Here is a 19978-nt window from a genome sequence, read left to right as displayed (position 1 = left end):
CTGCCTGGAGGGTGGGGCCCAAGGATTTACCCAGGGCCAGGCCTCCTGGAGCTAGGGGACAGGTGCTTTGCCCTAGCATGAAGGCACTAATTGGCTCTTGGGCTGGTGGGCCCTGAAAGGGGATTAACTGGGCCCTGGGGAACAGCCTAGAGACTGGGCCACACCCCAGTCTAGCTTGAGGACAAGACTACTAAAGGGTGAGCAGCAAGGATCTTGGTGTCAGAATAGCCTGGGTTCAAACTGCAGCTGTCTCCTGAGCAAGTCTTTGTGCCTCAGTTTCCTCTTCACTGAATGTCACAGTGTTTTTGGCCACAGGCATGTCATAGGGATGCTATTCTAGCCCTCAAACACTCAGGGAGACCAGAAGCCTGGCCACACCCACTCAGTGGATAAAAACAGAAATTGAGGCAACCTTGGGCTTGCTTTACCCAGGTCAGACACTAGGGAGGAGGTGGGTGTGTGTGCCTTGGCTAGCAGGACTGTGGGCCTACCCTAACAATCAGAAGCCAAGCCGTGTGCACTGAACCTTCTGTGCCTCCCCAATGCCAAGATAAAATACAGACTAATGCCTTGAGATGTGGTTCGATGGCTGAAGATTTGCCTTGCGCGCACAAGGACCCGGGTTCCACTCCTAGGAGCAGAGTCCTGGCTATGAGTGGTGTTTAAGGTCTCTGCACAGTCTGTCACCCCTGTAGGGACAGCCACCCTCTGCTTAGCTTCTTGATGAGCCTTAGGCCTGAGGCTCACCCTTCCAGAAAGTCTTTCCAGGTCAAGCTGGGAACTCCTTCAACTATGCCTCATGACCCTGGATGTCCAAGAGCTTCCTGAAGCTTCAGGACCAGCGAGGAGAGCCAGTCTGGCCTGGCATCAGAGGCTGAAGGCAGGTACCATCTCTGGTCTTGGCCTCACTTCTCCACAGCTTCCAGGCTGGTACCCTCTGCTGTGTGTCCAGCCTCACCTGTCCCGGCACACAGCCTATCACCTGCACCTCTATTCTTGAGGCACCTCACACTTTTCCACAAGGCTGAAGGTGTCCTGGCTCTGTCCCATTAGGTACAGATCAAATCCCTTCCTTGGCCTTTTCCTGAATCCCCTGTGCCCTAGAGGGGCCTTGCCACCCACTCTTCCCGGTTCCCGTCCACCACATTTCAAGAGGAGTAAAGGAAGGCCTGGGCTTGCAGAAACTAAGCCCTGCCATTGCCCCAGGGACTGAGGCCTAGCTGGGCTTCTCTTTCTGCCCGTGCCACCAACATGACATGACAGGGCCAAGGGCAGTCACTGGGCTTGCATTCCTTGCGTTCCCTCAACTGAGTTAAAACAAGCCTGAGGCAATGGCGCGAGGCAACAATAAAATAGCAGTAATGATACCTGCCATTGTTTGGGTACCAGCCTCCCAACCTCATAGAATCCCAACATCAATGACAGGGAAACTTCCCAGAGAGGCAAAGTGACTTATCTAAGGTCACATGGCTGAAAAGCTAGAGCGTAGAGACTGAGGCCACAGGATGGAAAAGCTGTACCACCCTGGGGCCCAGGTTGCCTGGTCTCCGCCAAGCTAATGCCAACTCCCAGGCGTTGGTAGCCCCAATTCTGACCGCTAGGCCCCAACCTTGTCTCGGGTGGCCGCCCACTAATTAGCCAGGTGGCTTCTGCAGAGCAATTCTCCCAGGAAAGACTGAGCTAGGAGCAAGAAAGGTAATTGCTAATTTGCACGAGAGGAGACAAAGGGGACAAAGGCGCCCTTGGTGCAGCTAGCTTCTCATCCACAAGGACCTGTCACCAGCCAGACCCGGCCCCCTGTCCTCTGCAGCATCTGCACACAGCTCCAGTTAGGTCTGGGTCACCTCAGGAAGAAGAAACCCCTCTAAGGGAGGGACCCCAGAGGGGAACTGAACAATGGGAACTGCCACCTCCCACCACATCCCACTAGTCCTCTCTTGGTGCCTTGCTCGATGGACCTCACCGAAGCTGACTGAGTAGCTGTTGCTCTCAGCCCATGACAGGTGAGCAGCTATAGTAAGGGGAATTGTTGGGGTGGGCCAAAGCCCCAGCCAGGAAACCAAGAAACCAGATTTGAATCCAGCCAGCTCACTCTACAGGATTCACTGTGCTCTAAGAGTGTCCGGCTTATGCCTCTCACTGTGCAGCCACCCACAGTACAGGGGGGAAAAAGCTGAGTTGGCTCACACCAGTAACCTCAAGAGACTGAGGAAGAGGATGACAAGTTGGATGTTGACATGGCCCTAGGATTCTCAGCTCTGCCTCTTATGTTTCACAACATAATCTTCATTCTATGGGCTTCAATTTCTTCATCTATAAAGTGGGTTCAGAAAATGAAGCTACTGGTGAGAAAGGCTGTCTGTGTCCTTCACGGTGTGAACCAAAGTGGGCTCCCCAGCCTCTCCTTCACAGGAGCCAGGCAGTCTGCTGTCCTCTACAAGGCTAGTGCATAGCTGGGCCAGATCCAGTGGCCAGAAGCCAAATAATTGGAGGGCTGAGGCTACAGTAACCAAGGAGTTGGGACTCCTGGGCTGGATCTTGAATTGGGCTGGAAAGTCAGAAAGGTGGGTCAAGGGAGCAAGGGTTCCTCCTATGCAGGCCCGCCTGCCAGCACCTGGGGCTTGAGATCAGGCAGGCCTGCCCAGATGCTGGCTTCTCTGCTCCAGACAGGCATGTCCCTCTCTGCTGTGATATCCCCTTGTGGGGCTGTGATGCCGTTCAGAGAGGGTGACGGCACAGCTGTCTTTGGGGGCACTATGGCGAAACAGTCTGGAGACCCAGCCCTCACCAAACACATGATGCCCTCCTTCCTCTTCTCCCAGACCTGGCCCCACGCCCACTGCCCTGTGGCCTGTCTTTCTCCCAGTTCTGGCCTTTCACCAGCATCACCACAGCCCTTCTGACCGTGCCTTGCAAAACCTGCTCTGGACCACAAATCTGAGTGGCTGTTACTGTGTGTGGTGGGGGTGGAGAATGCCATGTGCAGCTGGCTTATGTGTGCACACTCATGGCCACAGATGAGTACCCAACAGTTCCCACACTCCATGAAACTCCTGGCGCCAGGAGGCATTGGTCTTCATATCCATCTGTCCTGCTGCTCTCTATGATCATAGGCCACTCACTCGTGCAATCCAGGCCCCAGTTTATCTCTCCTAAGGTGGGTTATTATTTCTTACCCCCTCTTCCTCGTGGGATTCCTAGAGACCCATGTAGCAAGACAAGGTTGCAAAACAGGAGAACGATTTGAATGAATCATGCGAAAGATCGACCTCTAGGTTTTTTGGTTTTTCAGTGTGACCTTAGGCAAATTCTTCTCTGAGCGTCAGTGACCTCAATGAGGACAGAGTGCCTGTAGATCAGAGTAAGAGCCCAGCCTCGGCCCTAGCAGCAGGGTGTGCTCAGTCAGTGTTTAAAACTGGAGGCTGGCCAGGTGGTGGTGGCGCACGCCTTTAATCCCACCACTTGGGAGGCAGAGACAGGTGGATCTCTGTGAGTTCAGAGCCAGCCAGGTCTACAGAGTGAGGTCCAGGACAGCCAGGGCTATATAGTGAGATGCTATCTTGAAAGCAAGCAAATACTTATTTAAATAAATAGCTGGTCTTTTTTATTTCTAAATACCCTCTAAATACAAAGGTAGCAGAAGGTAAGGATCATGGCTTCCTCACTGTTCCTCAGACTCACAGACTCTGCCTCAGGGCCCTTGTGCTTACTCTTCCTCACTTTTTTCAGCATCCTTCAGGGATCCTTGCTCAGCTGTCATCATGAGAAGCCTTCCCTGACACCCTTTAAGATTTCCTTTGCTCTAACCTCTCTGGCTTTTGCCAGCCCCTGACAAGCCAGGCTCTGTCCTTGTTTATTGTGCAGTGTCAGCCCCACCATGTGACAGTTCTCTGATGGCACAGATTTTCTTTTCATTTTTATTACAATCATTTATATAGGGGGGGCATTCATGCCACGGTGCACATGTGGAGTTCATAGGACAATTTTCAGGAGTCAGTTCTCTTCATACACCCCGGGAGTCCCAGAGATCAGGCTCGGGTTGTTGGGTTTGGGTAGCAAGCATCTTTACCTGCTGAGCTGTCTTGTCAGCCCCTAGCGATTGTCTTTTGCATTTCCACTGCATAGCGCCCGGGTACCGAGCAGGCACACTGCAAATGCTTGGACAAGTGAGCAAAACTGAGGCCCAGAATGGGGACACCTAGGAATTGAAGCCACCTTTGCATCCTGGCCTTCTGCCTCTAGACCCGCCCATTCCTTTCACCATCATGGGATCAGCTTGGGTTTGTAAGCACAGAGAGCAGAGCGCCTGGGTCTCTCCCTCCCTCCTGACACAGTATCCCCTGCAGAGGGCCTGTGTAATCAGCAAGGTGGATAAAATGTGTCCTTCCATGTAGCCTCTGCCAGCCACGCCCACTCCAGATCCCAGAAGTGGGTGAAAAACAGAACCTTCTCTTTCCTGCCTCCTGGGTTATGATGTGACATCCCCTCCTGAGAAGCCACTGCCTGTGGAAAGGGAAACTCCTTAGTTTTCAAGTGGCCCCTCAGAGGATGGCTCTACTCTCTTAGACAAGGTGCTGTGGAGAAGACAAACCAGCATAAACCCTACTTGGGCAAGTCAGACTCAGGCACTTTTCTCCCCATGCTGGTCCAGGAGAGACAGAGAAGGCGGCTGTGTGCTTCAACTGGCAAGCAGCCATGGCTGAAGTGGCTGTTGCTCAAGCAGCCTGCCTGAGCTCACATCCGGTTCACAGGGGCCTTGGCAACCTGTGTAAGATCTCCATGCCATGCAGTATTGGTGCAGAAGCCAATGTGCAAATACATAGGAAGCACTTAGGAAAGGCCACCCTATGAGCGCTCACTGAATTGTGAGCTGACACACTATTATCATCCTGTCATCACCACCACCATCGTTATTATCACCAGGACCACTGTTATGGTTATAACCCAGCAGCCCATCATCATCACCGTCATCATTACCCCAACCATCACAACCATCATCATAACTACCAGCTCATCACCACCATCACCACCACCACAATTATCACAATCACCACCACCACCGCCGCCATTAATATCACCACCAGCGTCCTGACTACCACCGCACCACTTCCACCATTGCTATCGCCACCATCAACCCACACCAGCACCAATCGCCATTCACACAGTAATCGTAACCATGTAGCATCTATTTACCACAATGTATCCTGAACTCTGCCAGGGCAGAAGCTATGCCTGTGGGGCTCAATGCTGCAACCCAGGAGGTTCCTGTAAATAGCTAAATGAATACATGATGAGTGACGGTGAAGAGGACAGAGGAAGGACAGTGAATGCTACTGCATAGAAGTGACAAGAATCAGGATGAGTGCTAAAAAAAAAAAAGAAGAAGAAGAAGAAAAAGGCCCTTCATTCCTTGCACCTCCAAAGTTCAACTTCCCAGAAGAGGGAGGGTCCAGGAAGCCAAATGGGGCAGCCAGTGGGCACTGGAGATTGTTGACAGAAGCGGCCACAGAGTCCAACAGAGCTGGCACCATCTGGATATGGATGGCTGCCTAGCTCCCCAGTCTCTAGGCTCCATGTTCTTGGAGGCAGGAGGTGAAGTCTGCTGTGCCCACTCCTCACTCACGCGCTCTGGTGGAATGAATGAGCAGGGCCTGCTGCCTGCTGCTGAATGAGTGGCCTAGCCCTCCTGAGGTCTGCATTGGATATTTTGAGAGTGTGTTTTAAGGCAGCACCATGAAATGTACTCAGAGTGCCTTGTACTCACCTCTCAAGCATGGAATTCATGGGCGGGGCTACCATGCCCAGCGCCCAGTGCTCCTCATTGGTGGCTTCCATGTTAGCCTTCATTCTATGAAATAACTGCAACTGCTGCTGAATGCAGAGCCAGGAGGCAGGTCCTGGGCCAGAAGCCCTTACCTGCATCAGACAGCTGTGCACATAAATGTCTGTTACCGGGTTTGCTAGACAGAGGAGGAAAGAGGACCGGACTGGTTCGTAATTTCCCTACAGTTGCCCAGCTGCTCAATAGCACTGTGGTGAGTTTCTCCACTGTGCTGGGATCCACAAAAGGCAGCATCATTCCTCCCAAGGGCAGGGGCCTGACAGCCAGGTCCTCAGTGAGTAACCCCAGCCCTCCATCATACCTGAGGCACTGTCTGAGCTCCCCACAGCAACCTGGTACCACCTTCCCTCACAGGAGCCTAGGGCTGGAGCTTTATAGGTTTTCCGAAAAGCACAAGGTTGAGGAGGGGCAGTGAAAGCCACGTGCCCCGTCACTGGAGCCTGGACACAGATCTTTCTTTGGCTTTGACCCCTCCTGTACCCATCATCACCCAAAGTACCCTGTCTAGGGGTAGAGGACCTGGCCACAAGCTTTGGATGAAGCAGTGAGGTCCTGGGGCCTACCAGCAACTAGGAAACCCCTCTACACAGAGGCCTGCTGCAAGATCTGGAGCTATGGCTGACCTCAGGCTGGCCTCTCCTCTTGTCTCTTTTCCAGTTTGGGGCCATAAAAACTGAGCTTTGGGACCTGAGAAGGGTTCTCAGTAAATATTTAAACTTGCACATCAAGTGTGAACAGCCATGCATGCACAACAATAATACCAACAGCGGCAGTGGTGGTAGTGATGGTGGTGCCAACAGCTGCGGCAATGAGACCTCAACCACATGCCCAATTTGAAGCCCTCTAATCTCACTGAAGCAGGTCCTGTAATTTATCCCATACTGTTCAGAAACTGAAACAGAGAAGTTAGACACATTGCCCACGTCACACAGCAAGTAGATGGTGGGCTCAGGATCCAAACTTGGCAGCCTGGCCCCAGAGTCCAGCAGACAGACAAGGCTGTTCACTCAAGGGCTGGAGAGCTTGGGGCAGGGGCAGGAACTGGCCACTGGGGGTTGCTGCTGAGTTACTGTTGCCTTAAGCCAGGCACACACATTCCCGGTAAGCAAGCATGTCCAAGCACCTTTGTCCACAGGGTCCTAGCTCTCCTGAGAGGCCCTGGCCCTTCCTTCCTCAGTTTCAGAATCACTGGCTCACAGCAGCTTCCCCCATCCCTCCCTGACCCCATGGCATCCTCTCCCCACCCTGAGCCCCAATGCCATCTGGACCATACTGGTCTCTTCTTGGAGCGCAGCAGCACTGTGGCTGGGCTGAAACTGCATCTCCTTCTGACAATGTAAAGGGCAGGGCCTTGTCCCTCCGAGCTGGCACCAGGTTCTCCCACTGGGCTGATGTGCATTTTGCCACATGGATTCACATCTCTGCCCATCCTTGCAAGAGCCACCATCCAAGCCTACACAGCACCCCTAGGGTCCCCCCTTAGGTTTCAGTCCAGCTGTCAAAAGGATGGGTGGTATGAGAGCCAAACCAGACTTCATGATATGGTTCCCAGCCTGCCCTAACTCTTACAACTGTGAAGCCTAGACACAAGGGCGTAAGCTCTCCAAGCCTGACTCTTTATCAGCAGTGTGAGGATAGTAAAGACAGGGGGATAGTCACACTAGGCCCAGCACACCTAAGGTCTTTGGCACAGGACCTGGTACTTCCCAAGTATACAACAAACACAGGCTGGGCCATCACTATCATTATTCACTCTGGAAGTATGCAGGGGGGATTGACTCTAATCATCCCCACCACCCCAAGAGAGTTTGTTTTGTTTTGGTTTTTGGTTTTGGTTTTTGTTTTTCGAGACAGGGTTTCTCTGTGTAGCTTTGGAGCCTATCCTGGCACTCGCTCTGGAGACCAGGCTGGCCTCGAACTCACAGAGATCTGCCTGCCTCTGCCTCCCGAGGGCTGGGATTAAAGGCGTGCGCCACCAACGCTCGGCCCAAGAGGGCTTTAATATCACGCTTCCATTTTGTAGATGTAGAAATAGAGACCTGAAGTTGTCTCTAAGGTTTCACAATCATTAAGGGAACAAGGATTTGAATTCAGAACCCCAGACCTCAGGGAACACACACACACACAGCTCTTTCTTGGGGGCAGCAGGGAGTGTTTCTAGACAGGATTTCCTCTGTGTAGGCCCAGCTGTTCTGGGACTCATTATGTAGACCAGGCTGGCCTTGGTCTCAGAGATCTACCTGCCTCTGCCTCTCGAGTGCTGGGATTAAATTTGTGTGCCTGTATACCTAGGGTAGAAACAGCTATTAATGGGCGGCCTGGACTCCAAGAAGCTGGCTGGGTTCTTCCTCCTGCCTTCTAAAAGCCACCTTCCCAATTGGCTCACCTTCAGTGACTCAGTGACTGAGGACCAGGTCCCCAGCAATCCTGGAGGCTGATCTCCTCCTCTTCCTGGGAGCTTCCTCCCTGCCATGCCTGTGTCCCTGTACCCACCCCCCGTCACTCTCTCCCACCTTGACTCACAGCTTCTTTGACCCTTGATCCCAGAGTCCCTTGCAGCTGCTGCTGACGACAGGCCAGGTACAGCAACAAACACTTCTTGATTTCTGGGCTGAGCACTTTGCTGGGAGTCTCCCTACTTCCCACAGCGTGAACACAGGCAAAACCACCGGGCTCAGAATGGAAAACTGGCTTGAAGGGAGGCAGGGACTTTCTCAAGGTCACTGAGTGGGTGTTAGTTGAGAGCTCAATCAGGAGGCCAGGCCAGAGCTCAGAGGTCTGCAGGCAGCACTGCTGCTCCTGTGGCTCAATGGCCATTCATCTCATCAGAGCTCTGACAGCAGCTCACTGGTACTGAGGACAGGACCAGCACCCTGGGGCAGAAGCCCTGTACAGTGGCCTAGAGCCTACAAGGGGATGAATGGAATTCAGAGCTATTTCTACTCCATTTTATTTATACTCCTTAAACTTACTTCGTGGTTAGGGCCGAAGAGATGTCTCAGTGCTGGAGAATACTTACTGGTTTTGCAGATGACCTGGGTTCAGTTCTCAGCACCCATGTGCTGTAGCTCATAAACACCTATAACTGCAACTTGGAAGGATTCAACACTCTCCGGTCCCCACGGGCACCTGCACGCACACTTAGGGTGCATATAAACTCATGCAGGTATACATACAAATGAGTAAATATTTCATGGGGCTGGGGATAGAACCTAGGAACTTGTTCATACTAAGTAAGATCACAACCACTGGGTTATACCACCAGTCCCATCATTCTATGTGATAAAAGAGGAAACTGGGGGTAGAAAAGGGGATGTGTTCATGATTGCAAGGTGGTAAATGGCAGGGCTCCCTGCCTCAGACCAGCCCCCTGCCTCCAACTCCCCACTACCCCACATACTTGCAGAGAGCCTCAGTGTCAACCTAAAGGGCTTGAGGGTACAGCATGCACAGGCCCTAGGTTCTAACACCATCACCAAAACAAAACCACCCATAACCCCCCACTCCCCCAGGACTCTCAACCCAGAGTTTTGGAGAAGCTCCAGGTCCCTAGAGCACTGATGAACTCTGGGAGCTACTTCCCACATCCAGCCTTCCTGCTACCCCAAAGACAGTCTCACCGGAGGTTAACAGTGGCCTGACTCTGGGAGCTTTGAAGAAGCCTCCCCCAACCCAGGTGCCTGAGATGGAGCAATAGCCCCTATTCTAACCAGCCTACCAAACTGAGTCTCATACCACCATCCCACCACCCCACAGGGTACAGAGTTTATCAGCACAAAGGGCCAGGATCATCTACCCAGTGTCACACAGTCATTGGTGGGACTCTAAAGGCAGGCCTGCCTGTTGCCATCTGGATTTCCCTGTGCTCCAGCCTAGACATGAGTGTCTGTGTGGACCTCCTCACAACCCCATGAGACTGTCAATCCCACTATGTAATGCATTTAACTCAATTCCTTCCTTAATTTCCCCATCAATCCTGAAGAATTGCCATCAGATCCATTTTTCGGATGAAGAAATAGAAGTTGCTAGTGGTTAGCTAGCTGGGTACCCAGCACAAGCTGTGCCTTGATTTGCTAACCTGCAGAATGGGGTCATAACAGCCTCTCTAGGTGGCTGATGAATGTGCAAGCCTGGAGAAGCTAGGAGCCAGGCCATGGGCAGACCCAAGATGAAGCCATGGACCTCATGTGTTCTTGTCTACCCCTGCCACCCCATCAGGCCTGGCCTGATGAGGGAAGGCTCCATGTCTGCTAGAACATTTGCTCAGTCCTCTGATACTGAGAAATGCCGAGTCATCCACCCAAGCAGAGGCCTTCCAGGAGCAGGAGATGACCGTCCCAATTCAGCAGGAAAGTTCAGGCAGCCCAGGGTGCCTGTGTACATGGCAGCTCCTGAGCTGGTCACTGAGGCCGAGTCACTAGAGTTCCCTGTTGTCTTCCCTCAGCCACCCTTGGGCTTGTGGACACTTCCTAGATTCTACTTACTAGACTCTGCTTAAGACACCCCCCCCCACACACACACCCCTGCCACCTACAGCCTGATCCAGATCCACCAGTGCCCCCACATATCTCCTGGCTTCCCAGACGCCTCTCTTTCCATCTCATCCCACATGTCACCCTATTCCAGCTGCTACCCTATCTCCTATAAGGAGTCTCCAGGCCTGAAGCCTCCCATGACTGTTTCTCTGACAGAACCCCTCTTTCTCCTTCTCTAGAGCCCATAACCCCATAACCCCAGGGCTCCTTCTAAACCAACCTAACCTCAACCCTCACTCAACTACCTTGCAGGAATAGTACTTTTCCAGATCTTTCTCTGACTGGCCACACCGGGTTCTCCAGTACAGTCCTCAGGACCCTTAAGCCATTCTGTTCTCAGGAGACAAAATCAGTTGCCATCCCTAGCCATGGGGAAAGCCAGCCAGATGGCACCCTGCAAAGGCCTCATCAACTGCATCCACCTTGCTTCAGTTACATCATTTTTGTTTCTATACTCACTAAAAGAAGCTCTGGGCACCCTAAGGCTCAGGTCAAAGGTCAGTTCTCTGAGGACTTTCCAGGCAGCCATGGGTTGAAGGCTGTGTCTATGCTTGGGGCTCTGGGACCCTGGGGTGCAGGACTGGACAGAGAGTTCCCAGGGTCCCACTCAGAGAGATGCATCTCTGTAACCCTTCCCTGCAGGGAACCCAGAGAGGCAGGGGCTACTCCAGGCCTCTGGGTTGTAAAGTAAACCAAACAGAGCCCTGCTGAAGCTGCCACCTTGAGGCAGAACACTGAAGCAGTGCTGTCAACCAAGTCGCATAAGGGTGATAGGAAAGACAGAGAGATGGGGACAGATGGGGACAAGAGGCCTCAGGTAGGCTCCCTCTCTCAAGAGGTGATATTTAGCAAAGATTTCAAGGAAACAGAGCCAGCCAGCCACACAGAAAACTGGGGTGAAGGGAGATGGTGGGGTAAGCCAATGCAAGGGCCCTGGGGCCTACTGCACTTGCAAAATAGCAGAAGTCAAGTAGGGTGTGGCCAGATGGATGAGGCAGAGAAGAGGGTTGTAAAGACAGCAGACAGCAGGCAGCTGGCTGGAGCTCACGGGGCTCTGTGACTTCTACCCTTGCCTTGAGTGAGGTGGGATCTTGTGTTCTGTTTCCGAGCCGAGTCTCGCTGTATTGCCCCAGCTGTGTTCAAGCTGTCCTCTGAGCGCTGAGGGCCGCATCACAGGTGTGTGCCACTATATCAGGGATCGGGTGAAGTCCTGAAGGGCTCTGGGCAGAAGGACAGAACCTGGCTTGCTGTCTGGATGAAGAAGGGGTCCTCTGGTCAAAGTGGATTTGGGAGCCAGTCGGGAACAGATGCCCCTGTAGGCTGGCCAGGGCTGGTGACAGTGGAAGGAGGCATACATGTGATGGGGATTGAGATGTTGAAGACAGAATCAGGGTTTTCAAACGAGCTGGCTGGGGAAGGAGACAAAGGTCAGAGACAGAGGTAAAACGCCTCTTAGATGTAGCACACAAGGCAGGATGGGACTGGACAGGGAGGAGGGGCTTGACGACAAGAAGGGGGCAGGGGCTCGGCTTTTATAACCAGATGTTTGCTCCGTCCTAGGATTCTGCTGGACCTCCAGTGAGTTCCTTCTGTGCTGCCTCACTTTTCCTGTCTGTATCACAGGAGTTACAGGTCCCACGGTGGCCAAGAGGAATGAAGACCGAGGAGTTGGTGGCCTTGCCCTCAGGAGCCAAGCAGCTTCCTTCCCTCCAGTCTCCCCACCCCCTGGAGTTGCCCAGGCCAGGCCTGCAGCTGCAGCTGATCAGGACCAGGAGGAGGGGAGGGGGGAGGGAAGGAGGGAGGGAGGGAGGGAAGAGGAGGGAGGGTGGCATCTGCCTCCCCAGGCTGGGCCAGCAGGTGGAAGGGCTGATGGAGGTCTGGGAAGCCTCAGAATGGCCCTCAGGCAAGGGCTCTGTGAGCCTGGGGTGGGCGGAGGCTGAGGACACTCCGCTGCCACCCCTCCCAGAGTGCAGAGAAGGCCAGACAGAGGTCTGGCGCCTGAGCCCAGCTTACTGGGGAACCCAGAAAGGGCTTCTGACCTCTCTAGTCTCACATTCTGGGGGAAACATTAATTAATTGGCACAGGGTAGGGGCCTGGGTAACTGGGAGACTTGCTCAGACCCTGGCCTAATGGGTGAGCAGGTGGTGGGTAGGACACTCAACAGGGCCACCGGGCTGTGATAAGCCCCTTCCCCCAGCCTTCCTAGCAGCAAAGAGAGTACAGGGTGCTGAGACATACTCAGTTCCCACCAAGTTCCCCAGCCCCTGATGACACAGCAGCAGAGATGCTCCAGCACAATCTCAAGGGACCAAATCCTTGCACCTGCCCACTGAGTCCCAGGGACTGGTCTGGGTCCCATTCAATGTCCATGACAGTTTTCATCACCATCTCTGTTTGTGGGTTGAGAAGAACAAAACTCAGAAAGCTTGCACAGCAGCTAACTTTTCCTAGCACTTGCTGTCTGTGGACTCTGTGTGCCTTGGAATGTGAACCTCACAGTAGTCCCATAGGAGAGGTTGGAACAGGGATGCAAACCCATGGCCCTGTGGCTGGAAAGCCCTTGCCCCAAGGCCCACCCCGTATCTAAGAGCAGTCTTTAACATGCCAGCAGCCACAGCAGGCTGCCACCCAGCTTCCTCCCACCCCTTTGCCTGCTCTGGCACTCAAGGGCCAGACCTGGTTTTTACACTAGCAGGGTGACCTTGAACACATTCCTTAACTACCATTCTCAAGGACAACAGTGCCTTCTCCAGGTTGTCCAGGTTCAGCATCCCTTGACTGTTTTCCAAGCAAGGAAACAGGCTTGAAGATGCCAGACAGGCTACCTGCCACCAAAGTCAAGGTGAGGTCCTGTCCATGGGGCCTGGCCTCACTTCAGGTTCAGAACCTCCTCTCCCAGAAGGATCCATCCTACCCTAGGGACTTGACTTTGGGCCTGGGGATCAAAGAGGCTGTCAAGGAAATGTCTGAATTTCCAGCATAGGGACAAGGCCCCATCTTTCACTCGCTTCCTCTAACTTGGCTTCAGCTGGCCAAGAGGGACACTGGAGTCAGGCTGGACACTTGGGCCAGCCTAGCTATGATAAAGAACATCCCATGAGTAGCACACCAGCCAGCCAGCCAGCCAGCCAGCCAGCCAGCCAGCCAGCCAGCCAGTGCTTTCTACCAGAGCCTGACAACACAGTCACACCATGGTCTGCCAGCACAGCACCCAGGTGCTCCCACGTCTGCCAACACAGATGCTAACAACCACATGCATCACAAGCATGCTGCCTCCCTCCACCTGCACACACCAGTGCCCGGGCACCCATTCCCACTGCCATTCTCAGCCAATGCACTGAGGGCCACACCTACATGGCTGACTTGTGCGTGTACTCTATGCACATGCACCGTGCACGTGTGTTTCACCCCACGGTCTCACACCCATGTAGACCCCATTCATCAGTGGTACAACCTCTAAGGGAAGAGCTGGCTTAGAGAAGCCAAGGCTTGTCTGAAGCCATCAACTTTTGTCCCTAGAAAGCCCTAGCCACAGGCTTCCCAGCTCCAACTCCTTCTCACCCACCCACCAGTGTTCCCAGTAGCATTTTCAGAGTCTGGCCTTCTAGACAGGAAGGTGGCCCATCTGGGTCACAAAGGAGAAAGAAGAAGAGTACATGCTGTCCCCACCCCAGTTGAGTGACCCAGACCCAGAGAGGAGGCCTCAGAAACTGATGGCCTGACACTCAGTATCCAAATGACACTCAGCTCTAAAATGCCTCCCCAAGGCTCCAGGACCCTGTTACCCAAATTATGGAGGCCTAATTAATGAAAAGGCTTCCTTTCTTCTGCCACTCCTGAGAAATCTAAATGGGGCCTGTACCAGACACCACGTCAGCTCTCTCCCAAAGTCCCTTGGGATCCAGGACAACAGAGGCCTTCCTCACCCATGCCCACCTGCCCCTGTTGTGCTCCAGGAGAGCCCCAGAGAGTCTTACATGGCACCAATCTACAATTCCAGACATCTTGACCAGGAGATTCTTCTAAACATATTCAGACTGAAATGTAAGGGACTGGAACCCTATAGAAAAGGGCTTAGACATTCAAATTAGATTAGGTTATAGTATACCTCAGAGTCACAGCAGAAACAAGCATGAGGCAGTACCCAAGCCCAAGGCCTGCCCACTCCATAGTGTGGTCTAGGGAATTTTTTTTACATTCCCTAAGCCTCAGTTTACACATCTGAAAGGTAATGATAATAGCAGTGTTGGTCTCTACATTGCTGTGAGATTCCTGCTAAAGTGGCACCTCAGCCAGTGACAGGCACACAGTAGCCTACTGAGCGAGCGTTCTGCCTTGAATCCCAACACTTGAGAGGCAGAAGCAGGCAGGCAGATCTCTATGAGTTTTGAGACCAGCGTGGTCTACACAGGCTAGCCAGGGGACTACACAATGAGACCCTATTAAAAAAAAAAATTCAGGAGGAAGAAAAAAGGAGACAGAGAGAAGGAAAGGGAGAGGGAGGGTGGGAGAGAGGGAGAGAGAGAGCGAGAGAGAGAGAGAGAGAGAGAGAGAGAGAGAGAGAGAGAGAGAGCAAGAGAGAGAGAGAGAGAGAGAGGTGTTGTGATAGTTTGAAGAAAACCAAAGCTAATACTGAGATTGGTACCAGGCTGAAGGCCGAAGCCTGTTACTCAAGTCAAAGCCTGTTACAGTGTTACACTGCAGCACCAGAGGCCCTTTCCCGCCCAGACCAGTGGCCGCAGGTGCCAAAGGTTTACACAAAAGCTCTGGGGAGGAAGACTTCAGACTGTGAAACCGTTTTCCACTAAATGAACGGCATCTGCAAACTGGGAAAAGACCACCATTAGTCAATTTGGCCAGCGCAACACCTGGGGTCTGGCTCGTGTTGACAGTGGCGTTGGGCAATCACACAGGGGGCCCTGGAGGAATATGGCTCTCATGGTGGGATCCAAAGCCATGTGCTGGCCCAGGAGAGACCATGGAGGCGCTCAGAGACCTATGCCCCAGCCCTAGCTCTCCACCAATGGAGCTGCCTCCACCAATAGGGCCCCAGTTTGTGTACTGGAAAATGGTACCGTTGGTCTGAGACCATTTCTCTCCAAAGAGCCTTGGGGTTCTCTTGACCTAGGAATTAGCAACTGGCTCAGGGTCCTGCCCTAACCTGTGGTGCTCCCAGGTCCCAGGGACAACCCCACTCACAGGCTAGGAGAAAAGGAGAGGAGTGGACTCACTATGTGAATGGAACAGAAATCAGAGGGTCTTCCCTCCAAAGGGTTCACTTCCCCGGCTTAGATATACCCAATGTGGCCAAAGCAGGCCAAACACAAGAAATAAAAAGCCTAACTAGGCTTTGCCCAGCCAGAGGCCCTGGCTGCCTCTTATCATAAAAGATCTTATCCCCTGAGCTCCAGTGAGGGACTCCGCCCTCTCTCAGTCTTCTGCCTGCACCTTCGACTTCCTGTGACAACCTGCACACAGAGACCAGCCTGCCTCCCCGAAGCTAGGCTTCCCTCCCCCGCCAAGCCCCACCCCCACATGGGCCCCAGCTGCAGGAGGCCCTGCTGAGTGTAATTCCCGGCGCCCTCCTCTCTGCCCTGGCCCGTCCGGACAGATTAAGCCTTTGTCACACACACACCCAGAAAAGCTCAGGGCCAGATGGGACAGGACAAGTGTCAGATCTCCAGCCTGGAAACTGGGAAAAGGACTTTACCACAGCTCTTCATAGAACTGTAGGGGGACACACATGATGGCCACTCTATTTTCCTTTGTTTGTTTGTTTGTTTTTCGAGACAGAGTTTCTCTGTATTGCTTAGGAGCCTGTCCTGCAACTTGTTCTGTAGACCAGGCTGGTGTCAAACTCAGAGATCCACCTGCCTCTGCCTCCTGAGTGCTGGGATTAAAGGCATGCGCCACCACCGACGGGCCAAGATGGTCACTCTTGGACTACTGAAGTCACTGTGGGCTTGTCTGGCTCCTCAGGGCTCTGACATATCCTACACCTCCCTCCCCACCCCACCCCCACCGCCAGTCTCTAAAGACTTTATCATTTTGTCAGCCACACCTGTCTTCCTTGCTAGCCAACGTCCTAGGAAAAGTCACTCACCCACTCCAAATGCCTAGTTCTCATCTCAATAGCCCAGGGCCTACCCCCAAGGCCTGGAGACACCAAATAAATGTCATAGACAAAGGCTTATGGCCCAATGACCTTCACAAGAACCCACCCAAGACAAACTAAGGAATCTTCCCCACTGACAACAGAAGCAATGACAACTTTAATTTCCATGTGCATGTCTGCACATGTGTGTTATGTATGTGCCTGTGTGGATCAGTAAAGGCAGTGGTATGACCTTTACATCTTTCTAAAAAGGTCCCATTCAGTCTGTCCTAGGAAGAGGCCATGGCTGCCTCAGAATTCCCAGCAGGGTCTGCTCCTTAGATCAGTGAAAAGGAAAATGGAAATGGAAAAATGATAAGGCACCCCAGGAAGATACTTGGAGATGGGGTGGCAGCACTCTGGACATCTCCAGTGGCTGGCTCTGGTTGGCTAGGCATGTGGCAGGTAACTAACAGGTTCTCTGGGGACAAGCAAGCCAGGCAAGCAGGCATGGGGGAACTGGAGGGGCAGGCTGTCACAGGAGGGCATGCCTGTTGTGTTTGTCATCCTCCTGGCAGCCTGGGCAGGGAGGTCTGGGTCCTGTTTCTCTGCCTCCCAGGCAGGTGGTCCCCTGGGGAAGGTTTATTATTGGTTTAGAGCCAGGGTGGAGGCTTGTCAGGTCCCTGCTGTAAAAGGCAGGCAAGAGAGACAGAGTGGGCTTCAGGAAAGAGCTGAAGCAGCTAGCTAGCCAGCTCAGGCGGGACATGAGCCCAAGCCTAGCACCAGCTTCTGCTAGTGGATAGGAAAGGGTGTTCTGCCGTGACAGCTGTGTGGAATAAAGGGATGGACAAACGGCCTCATGGTTCCTACTCCCTAGGGGAGTGGGTGACCCTCAGAGAGCCAGTAAACCAGCTGCCAGGTGTGGGAACATCGCCCCTGAACTCCCATAGTGGATGAACTGGGGATCTTACCTAAAAAGGAGTTGGGGCAAGACTCTAGGTTTCTGGGAAGGGTAGCCAGGAGAAAGATGAGGTGGGGACTGACCTGGGAAGCCCTGAAGGCTGAAGGCAAGGGTCTAACTAACCGTCGAGTGGATGGCTGCCCTGGGAAAAACCACCTGGGATAGGGAGGGCTTGTTCAGGATGGGGAGAACCAAGTGGAAGTCCCAAACTGGCAGGGTAGGAAGGGCTGACCTAGCCTGCTTGTGGGAGGTGACAGCTCACCTGCCCCGTAAGGACAAATGAACAGTGATTTGGTTGAGGGAGGATCTTTGGCCCATCGGAGCAGGGGACAATGACCCAGACTCCCTGGGTTTGGGGGCGAGTGCCCATTTACGCTGAGGGCTCTGTGACCCGGCCCAGCCTCCCGCTCCGGGAAGCCGGTGGGCGCGCCCGTCGGCCCTGCCCCCTGTTCCCCGTCCGGCCGGAGGCGGCAGCGGCGCAGATGGGCTGCTGGCGGCCTCAGCGGCAGCGGCGCGGTTATCAGCGCTCCTCGCAGATGGGCCGCCCGCCCTCCGCGCTCGCGGCTCCCACTCCCCGCGGCCTGCAGCCCCGTCCCCTGGGCGCGGGGGGGAGGCGCCTCGGGCTCCGCTCCCTGCCTCCCGCCTCCCTCCCTGGCGGTCCCCTCACCCCACGGGCCCGGCCCGGGCGGCCGCCGGAGGGGGAGGGGGAGGGGACAAGTGCACTTTTCGTAACGACCGAATCAATTGTGTGTGAAGAGCCCGCTCCGGCCGGGGACAGGGCTGAGCGCGGGGCGGGCGCGCCGGACGGGGGAGGAGCGCGGAGGGGGGAGCGGGGGAGCAGGGAGGAGGGAGGCCGGCGCGGGGCGGCCGGGCTCTAGCGCTCCGGCCGGGCGAGGCCAGGGAGGGGCGGCGGGGAGGAAAGATAGGCTGGTCCGGCCGGCCCGGGCCGGGGACAGAACAGACTACCCGAAGGTCTGGGCGACGGAAAGTTCAAAGCTCAGCAGCGCCCCGAGAGCAGCCGCCCCCCCCAGCCCCCACCCTCTGCAGAACAATGAGGTCCCGGCGGGGGGGAGCCGCGGGGCCCAAGCCGCACGCCCTCTCCAGGGCGCCCCGGGCCGAAGGGGACGCCCCCGCCCGGCCACCGGCCTCCTCCTTCCCCGGGGCTGCGGTTACCCGCCCCCCTCCCCAGCGCCACCCGGGCCGACCCGGGGGACGGGGGAGGGGAGGGGATGGATAGGTCATGCCGCCCCTGTCCCGTGGTGGGGGGAGCGCGGGGCCCGGGGGGCGGCAGGGACGCCCCACCCACCCTTGGGAGGCTGCTCCTGCGCCAGGCTGCGGCTCCGGCTGCCCCTCCCCGGGCCAGCGCCGGGTGGGGTCGGGGCGACAGTGCCAGAGCTGGCCCCCTCCCCTGGTGCGTGGAGGCCCAGCGGACTACCCGTCCCGCCGCTGCCCCTGCCTCGCCACCCCCGCAGCACCACCTTACACACACACACACACACACCACACCACACCACACACACCACACCACACACACCGCCCAGCCGGCCCGGGGGCGGGAGCGCGAGGCGCCCGGGACAGGCGGCCCCCGGGCGGGAGGGGGGAAGCTGGAGCTCTGGAGCAGCCGCCTGCTGGCGGGGGGGTGGGGGGGAGGGGACGGGAGGACAGAACACGCTGGGGTGAGCAGCCCGGGACAGCCCGCCCGTCACGGCCACAGCCCGGGTAGCAGCGCAGAGGGGGGCAGGGACACCCCAAACCCGGAGCGCTGCCCAGGCGGGCCAGGAAGGGCTGGTGATCAGGGACGCGCGCGCCCCGGGTGGGCTAAACACACCGACAACCCCAAGAGCACACCATTCGGACACACATCCACACCCCCACCCCGCCCCCGCCCGCCCTGAGCCCTGCCGCGGGACTGGCCCGCGGCCGCCGCGCGCGCACTCACCGAGCCCGTCTTGACCGGCACATACACCACTTGGCCCATCTTGGGTTCCCGGCCGCTGCCCAGGCGGAAGCCCTTGGAGCGCACCCAGAACTGGAACTTGCCTTTCTCGCCGGCCGCCGGGCCGCTGCCCGCGCCGGTCCCGCCGCCGCCCTGCAGGACCTCGGCGATCCGCTGGTATTTGCTGCGTGTCACTGTCTTGGTTTTGGCCGAGTCGCCGTAGGTGCGCAGGCACCAGTCCCGGAACTGGCGGCCCAGCTCCGAGTCCCCGGGGCTGCGCTCGCGCTCCCAGCCCCCGCGCAGCAGCAGCGTCGGCTTCGGCATCCTCTCGCCGCGCCCGGCGCCCTCGGGGCGGGCCGGCCACCGGGCCGCCCGGTGCTGGGACTGGGCTGGGCCGGGCCGGGCTGGGCAGGGGCGCGCCGCAGCCCGGGCTGTCCCGCGGTGTGGCTTCGGCGCGGCTGCTGGATGGGCGCGGGCGGCGGCCGGACGCGCGGGGCTGCGCTCTGTCCTGCTCGGGCGGCGGCGGCGGCGCGGGCGTTGGCGGGGCGGCTCCGGCTCGCCTCCTGCTCCGCCTCCTCCTCCCCCCCGGCCGGGATGCAGAAGCGATGA

General features: G+C 55.8%; 1 protein-coding gene across 1 annotated transcript in view; it reads right to left on the bottom strand.

Moving 5' to 3' along the window:
• Nol4l (nucleolar protein 4 like) overlaps nucleotides 1–19693 on the bottom strand; it is a 119038-nt gene extending 99345 nt beyond the window's left edge. Inside the window, exon 1 of the mRNA XM_027421460.2 lies at nucleotides 19373–19693. Within this exon, the coding sequence (XP_027277261.1) occupies nucleotides 19373–19693 (321 nt within the window). The remainder of the gene's footprint in view (nucleotides 1–19372) is intronic.
• Nucleotides 19694–19978: the final 285 nt, after the last annotated feature.

This window comes from Cricetulus griseus, chromosome 6, assembly GCF_003668045.3.
Source record: "Cricetulus griseus strain 17A/GY chromosome 6, alternate assembly CriGri-PICRH-1.0, whole genome shotgun sequence".
Taxonomy (NCBI): domain Eukaryota; kingdom Metazoa; phylum Chordata; class Mammalia; order Rodentia; family Cricetidae; genus Cricetulus; species Cricetulus griseus.
The sequence above is the reverse complement of the archived record's forward strand: the minus strand, read 5'-3'. Positions and strand labels throughout refer to the sequence as shown.